This window comes from Jaculus jaculus, chromosome 10 (genome assembly GCF_020740685.1).
Source record: "Jaculus jaculus isolate mJacJac1 chromosome 10, mJacJac1.mat.Y.cur, whole genome shotgun sequence".
Taxonomy (NCBI): Eukaryota; Metazoa; Chordata; class Mammalia; order Rodentia; family Dipodidae; genus Jaculus; species Jaculus jaculus.
The window spans coordinates 109737654-109744713 of NC_059111.1; the positions used below are offsets into that span (position 1 = coordinate 109737654).

General features: G+C 56.3%; 1 protein-coding gene across 1 annotated transcript in view; it reads left to right on the plus strand.

Moving 5' to 3' along the window:
* Sspop (SCO-spondin) overlaps window positions 1–6970 on the plus strand; it is a 61430-nt gene extending 54460 nt beyond the window's left edge. Inside the window, exons 93-103 of the mRNA XM_045160088.1 lie at window positions 1053–1191; window positions 1325–1527; window positions 1654–1781; window positions 1872–2014; window positions 2121–2167; window positions 3138–3355; window positions 3656–3751; window positions 3866–3926; window positions 4170–4300; window positions 5859–6009; window positions 6817–6970. Of these exons, the coding sequence (XP_045016023.1) occupies window positions 1053–1191; window positions 1325–1527; window positions 1654–1781; window positions 1872–2014; window positions 2121–2167; window positions 3138–3355; window positions 3656–3751; window positions 3866–3926; window positions 4170–4300; window positions 5859–6009; window positions 6817–6839 (1340 nt within the window). The 3' untranslated portion in view covers window positions 6840–6970. The remainder of the gene's footprint in view (window positions 1–1052; window positions 1192–1324; window positions 1528–1653; window positions 1782–1871; window positions 2015–2120; window positions 2168–3137; window positions 3356–3655; window positions 3752–3865; window positions 3927–4169; window positions 4301–5858; window positions 6010–6816) is intronic.
* Window positions 6971–7060: the final 90 nt, after the last annotated feature.

Consider the following 7060-nt stretch of genomic DNA (forward strand, 5'->3'; position numbering starts at 1 on the left):
AGATGACATCCCTGGGGCAAACCGGCCCTGGGTTGAAATGCTCAGACGCAGCCTTAGTAAAATAAGGTGTGCTGACCTCTGGCACGGGAGCAGTGTGTGCAGGAAGACGGCCACTGCCAAGCCCTGGCTCCACACACATGTATGTGCACACACACTTGCACACAGGTATGTGCATATGCAACATGCAAACACACATACACATGCACACACACCACAAATACTTTTATTTTTGGTTTTTCAAGGCAGGGTCTCACTCTAGTCCAGGCTGGCCTGGAATTCACTGTGTAGTCTCAGGCTGGCCTTAAACTCAGGTGCTCCTCCTTCCTCTGCCTCCTGAGTGCTGGGATTAAAGCCATGTGCCACCACACACGGCTTATATATTTAATTAAATATGTAATTAATTTATTTGAGAGAGAGAAAGAGGGACTAAGAAAGAAAAAGAGAGAGAGAGAGAATGGGTATGCTAGGGCCTCCAGCCACTGCAAACGAACTCCAGATGCGTGCGCCCCTTGTGCATCTGGCTAACATGGGTCCTGGGGAATCCAGCCTCGAACCAGGGTCCTTAGGCTTCACAGGCAAGCACTTAACCACTAAGCCATCTCTCCAGTCCTCTTTAAAAAAATATTGTTGGGCTGGAGAGATGGCTTAGCGGTTAAGGCGCATGCCTTCAAAGCCAAAGGACCCAGGTTCGATTCCCCAGAACCCATGCAAGCCAGATGTACAAGGGGGCACATGAGTCTGGAGTTCGTTTGCAGGGCTGAAGGCCCTGGAGTGCCCATTCTCTCTCTCTCGCTGCCTATTTCTGCATCTCTCCCTCAAATGAATAAGTAAAAATAAAATATTTTAAAAGTTAGCATATATTAATTGTGCAGCATAATGGGTTTAATTGCAACCAACATTCTTATATGTGCATCTGGCATAATTTGATAATATTCTCTATCCTTCCTTCCCATCCTCCTTCACTGAGATTTTCCTTCCTTGTCCCTTATTGTCCCTGTCCCACTTTCATGTCTTTCACAAGCACCAAATCTTATCTTCCCTGCCTCCTGCAGGCTGCCGATGCCCCCCTGGCCAGCTGGTTCAAGATGGGCATTGTGTGCCCATCTCCTCTTGCCGCTGTGGCCTCCCTAGTGCCAATGCCTCTTGGGAGCTGGTCCCAGATGAGGTGGTCCAACTGGACTGTCATAACTGGTATGCTGTCATGGTAGGGACTGGGCTCAGAGCTTTGGGGGGGGGCGCGTGGGGCTGTGGGCCCTGGTGGGGAGTAAAACCTCTGCTTGTCCCAACCTGAGCCTGAACCCATGGTGCGCACCCTTGTCCACAGCACGTGCACTAATGGGTCAATGATGTGTCCACACCTCGAGTGTCCACTCCTGGGGTCGTGGTCAGCCTGGAGCAGATGCTCAGCTGCCTGTGGTGGGGGCACTATGGAACGCCGTCGGAGCTGCGAGGAGCGCTTTGGGGGGGCACTATGCCAAGAGCAGGACAGGGAACAGCGGCGGAAGTGTAACCCGCAGCCCTGCCCTGGTGAGCATCTGGCCCGTCTCCCACCCCGCGGGTCTAGTCTTCCATGCTGCTGGTCAAGACGGGTGGGAGAAAGGGAAAAACTCTTCCCTGGACACTCCCCCCTCACTATCCATGTGCTGCCCACAGAGTGCCCCCCTGGCCAGGTGCTCAGCTCCTGTGCCACTCTGTGCCCGAGCCTCTGCTCACATTTGCAGCCTGGCACCATCTGTGTGCGGAAACCCTGCCAGCTTGGCTGCAGCTGCCCTGGGGGTCAGGTGAGCATGGCTGCTGGGTTCTGCCTTCTGCGGGGGAGGAGGGGAGACAGGTGGCAGGGATGGATGTGTAACTGAATCTGCTCACCTCAGCTGCTGCACAATGGCACGTGTGTGCCCCCTGCCACCTGCCCCTGTACCAAGCTTTCTCTGCCCTGGGGCCTCACCTTGTCCCTAGAAGAGCAAGTGCAGGAGATGCCCTCGGGGACTGTCCTCACCTGGAACTGCACACACTGGTGAGGGCCCAGGGCCACGAGGGAAGTCTGGGTGAGGGACGGGACTGCTGAGAATGGGGTGGGCAGGAGGCCCCGGGCGCGACTGAGCGGGTGCTTGTCTTCCCAGCATTTGCCAAGGTGGAGTCTTCAGCTGCTCTCTCGCCGGCTGTCCAGGTGAGATATGTCTGTCCTTGCCTCTTCAAAGCCAAGGCCAGGCCCCTGCCTAGGCTGCGCTCTTCAGGAAGTGCGTATCTCTTGTCTACAAGAGCACACTCCCTGGAAGGGCACCTGATGCATGTCTGCTGCAGTCAGGTCCGCACTGCTGGCAGAAATCACCTGACCAAGAGCAGTTTGTGGGGGAAAAGAGGGTTGTTTTGGCTTACAGGCTCGAGGGGGAAGCTCCATGATGGCAGGGGAAAATGATGGCATGAGCAGAGGGTGGACATCACCCCCTGGCCAACATCAGGTGGACAATAGCAACAGGAGAGTGTGATAAACACTAGCAAGGGGGATCTGGCTATAACACCCATAAGCCCGCCCCCAACAATAACACTGCCTCCAGGAGGCGTTGATTCCCTAATCTCCATCAGCTGGGAACCCAGCATTCAGAACACCTAATCTGTGGGATACACCTGCATCAAACCACCACACTTCCCCAGCCACAGGGTGGTCACCAAGTACACCGCGTGCATACTGAGCCAGGGTTGTGAGTGGACCCAGGAGGTGGAAGGGTCTTCCCTGCTGATGAGGGAGTTGAGGTTCAGAGGGGTGAGTCGAAATGAGAATAAGACCTTGGGCACTGGGCGTTCGCCCTGTGTGGTGTTCTGTGGATTCGACAGGTCTGGCTGGTGCCCGCAGCCCGCCTGACTGCTGAGAGTGAGGCACCATCAGAACAGGTAGAAACAGGAGACTGTCTGAGTTTCACAAGTTATTGAGAGTGCAGAGGCCACATGGACAGGATTGGCCAGGGTTAAGACCTGTCTGGGCCCAGTATTGAGGGGGGTGGTGTGTGGATCAGAGTGAGAGGCACAGCTGGTAGCTGTTGAAGCTGGGAAGGGGCACCTGAAGGATGCCCGGTGTGGCGGGGGATCTGGGCTGGACGTAGAACTGATCTCCTGATAGAATGTGGGTGGTCTTCCTGCAGAGTGTCCCCCTGGGGAAATGTGGCACCAGGTGGCCCCTGGAGAGCTGAGGCCCTGTGAGCAGACATGCCGGGAGATGGACGCCACGGGGCCCGAGGGCAACTGCACTACGGGGCAGGCCCCGCGCTGCGTGTGCCAGCCTGGGCACTTCCGCAGCCAGGCAGGTCCCTGTGTCCCTGCAGCCCACTGTGAATGCTGGCACCATGGGAGTCCCCACCCGGTGAGACACGCTCCCCTCTGCCGGCAGCGGCCTCTTCCTTCCAGCGGGCTGCCCACCCTCTGCTCCGCGTGCCCCTCTCCTGGCTCCCCACGTAAGGCCTGCAGGAGACGGAAGGCTGCGTCCCTGGCCTTGGCTTGAAACTCACCCTCTTGGGCCCAGGACATCGCGCTTCTAAGACTTTCCCAGCCAGACTTCAGGCCGGATCGATTGTTCTGGCTGGAACCCCCAGACTGGGTTCAGGACTGGGGTGTTACTATGGAAAATCCCAGAGAAAGCAACCGGAGGCCCTTCCCTTTGCAGCCTGGATCCGAGTGGCAAGAGGCCTGTGAGCACTGCCGCTGCCTCGACGGGAGGAGCGTCTGCGCCCAGCACTGCCCAGGGGCCACCTGTGCTCAGGTGCCTGTGATGCTCCCCAGGCTCTTTCCCTCCGTGGCGGGTCTCAGAGTCTGTGGGTGGGCAGTGCAGGGTGATGGGCATCATCCTGGGTGGATCATGGATGGCTCCCTGCAGGGCGAAGTGATGGTGCAGGAGCCAGGAAGCTGTTGTCCCACTTGTCGCCAGGAGACTCTGGGTATGGAGAGTATGGGTGCCCTCTGCTGTGCCTGCCCTGATGGTCTGAACCCTTTCCCTGCACCCCCAGCCTGGTACATGCCCACCTCCCCCAGGTCTGCCTGCTTGGGGATAAGGAGAGTGAAGACCCCAGAGCCCCAGAGCTGTAACTGAGTGGCTGTCAGTCCAAACTTGTCCCCCATGGTCTTGCCTGAGGTCCCCTCAGTCCGTCTCTTCCTGTCTTGCCCTCCCCACACCTCCACAGCGGAGGAGTCAGCGTCCTGCCGGCACATCACAGAACTCAGGAACCTCACCAAGGGCCCCTGCCATCTGGACCAGGTAGAAGTGAGCTACTGCAGTGGACACTGTCTGTCCAGCACCAACGTCATGCCTGAGGTGAGTCAGGAGCTGTCTGCCCTACAGGTCTAGGGGCAGATCAGCCAGCACCTCCGAGGTTGCCAACAACGATGCCCAGAGGGCAGGAGGTGCAGCATACATTTTCACAGAGCTGACAGCTGAGCTGGAGCTATTGAGTGCCAAAGCCCTTCACCAAGGTGGTGGTCATCGCTGTGGCTCCAACACACCTCCAGAGCATGTGTCTTAGTGCACTGTGTCCCTCAAGACAAACAAGCCAGAAGACCAAAAAGAAAAGCCCATGTGGGGGGGGGTCAACTTAAGCCAGACTCACTACAATGACAGCAGGAGAGACGGTGCCTAGGTTGGCCTTTTAATTTAAAGATATTTATTTATTCATTTATTTGAGAGAGAGAGAGAGGGAGAGAGAAAGAAAGGAAGGAAGGAAGGAAAGAGAGAGAGAGAGAAAGAAGGAAGGAAGGAAGGGGAAAATAGAGAATGGGAACTCCAGGGCCTCCAGCCACTGCAAACTCTAGACACATGTGCCACTTTGTGCACCTGGCTTATATGGGTCCTGGGGGATCGAACTTGGGTCCTTTGGCTTTGCAGACAACAGCCTTAACCACTAAGCTATCTCTCCAGTCCCCCCCACCCAGGTTGGCTTTTTACAGATAAACACACCGAGGTATTCTATTGGTAGGGCCACACCTGGTCAGGCCCAGAGCTCACTCTCTGCCCTTGCTCTCCCTGGACCCAGAAGATACATCATCAGGCTTCCCGTGCTGCCACTTTCCTAAGTGGCCCTGTGCCTCCTGGGAGTGTTTTCCTAAACCACTTTTGGATTTTTTGTTGTTGTTTTCGAGGTAAGGTCTCCCTAGCCCAGGCTGACCTGAAATTCACTATGTAGTCTCAGGCCGGCCTCAAACTCACTGTGATCCTCCTACCTCTGCCTCCTGAGTGCTGGGATTAAAGGTGTGTATTAGCATGCCTGACCCCTTTTGGAATTTTTAAAACACACAGTGAGGAAGGAAAAGAAAGTAGTTAGGAGACGAAACTTTTGTAGTGCTTCTCCTTGGTGTAGGACTGGGAAGATGGCTCAGCGGGCTTGCTTGAACTTGGTATTGTGTGAATGTTTCAGAGCGACATTATAAATATGGTTACAGGTAACAATAAGTGTTCGGTGGGATGTGTAAGAGGTGTTCTATAATAGGGTGGGGGTTCCGCTCTGGAAGGGCAGCTCACTGCACTTAGGAAAACAATTGTGCACTCGGGGCTTAACTGTGTGCAGTTTCAGGTGTTGCCCCTCCACCTCTCCATCAGAATCCACCTAAAATCCTGTGGGGTGGAAGCCATGTCTCTACCCTGCTGCATTTATTTAATTTTCAAGCTGTGGGGTGTTCAGATGGGAGAGGGCTGGAGTGAAGGAGGTGGGTCTCCTGAGGGAGGACTCTTAGTGGTGACGCCCCACCACCACCACAAGCTACCCAGTATATTGAGGACTGCGATCTGGTCCTCCCTCGGGAATGGACTGGCCAAGGGACAGAAGGAAAATTTCATTTGCCTCCCCACTCCCTAAATCCATCTATCCCCTCTCACCCAGGAACCATACCTACAGAGCCAGTGCGACTGCTGCAGTTACCGCCTGGACCCCGAAAGCCCCGTGCGGATCCTGAACCTCCACTGCCCTGGTGGTCACACAGAGCCCGTGGTGCTGCCAGTCATCCACAGCTGCCAATGCAGCGCCTGCCAGGGTGGGTCTGGGCGGAACTCGGTGCAAGGCCCGGCCTGGAGAGGGCAGGGTTCCTGGTGGGCGGAGCCCGGGGAGGGCAGGGGTCCTGGAGGGCGGAGCCCGGGGAGGGCAGGGGTCCTGGAGGGCGGAGCCCGGGGAGGGCAGGGTTCCTGGAGGGCGGAGCCCGGGGAGGGCAGGGATCCTGGAGGGCGGAGCCCGGGGAGGGCAGGGGTCCTGGAGGGCGGAGCCCGGGGAGGGCAGGGGTCCTGGTGGGTGGGGCTCAAAGCAGGGCCTGAGCAGCGTGGGGACTCCAGGGAACAGGGATGTTCCTTGATGAGCACCTCAGAAAGGCACACAGTCCTTTCTTTGTCCCTTCTTCTTCCTTGAATTCCACCAGTCTAATCTGATCTCAGTTTATTTCTTCCATAATCCATAACCTTGAGCGTTTGGAATAAGCCATAACTGGTTCAAATCCTGGTTCATTTGTTTCCTTGCTGAGTACTCGTGACCCCATCGTTTAGATAAATGGGCTTGACCACTCTGTCCGGGTTTGTTAGGAGGATCTGGGGAAAGCATGTGAAATACCTGACAGATGTCTAATCCTTCGTCACATACCTGGTGCATACTAACTGACGTCACACCATGTGGCAGGTGGGGGAGAAATGGATGGAAAGGGCACCGATGCCACGTGGGTGGAGGGCAGCGACTAGAGATGTCTTTGCCCTGAGCTTCCTCATGGCCGCTCCTTCCTCTGCTGCACTGCCCCTGGTCCTTCCCTGCCTGGCCATGCCGGCTTTCCCTAACCCACCTCTCTCTCACTTGTCCCCAGGAGGTGACTTCTCAAAGCGTTGAAGGGCTCCGCTGGATGCTTGCACTGCGGGTTGATCTGATGACCACAGAGCTCCGTGGTACCCGCTACTTCCTGCTGTGCCCCTCACCCACCCCTGACCTGGGATCCATCCCTGTCATTATATCCCAAATAAAGTGCCACTGACAGCAAACTCGTGTGTCATCTCCATCTATGATAGGGTCCAGCCGTGGAATGGAGGGAGGGCCTGTCTGAGCCTGGACTT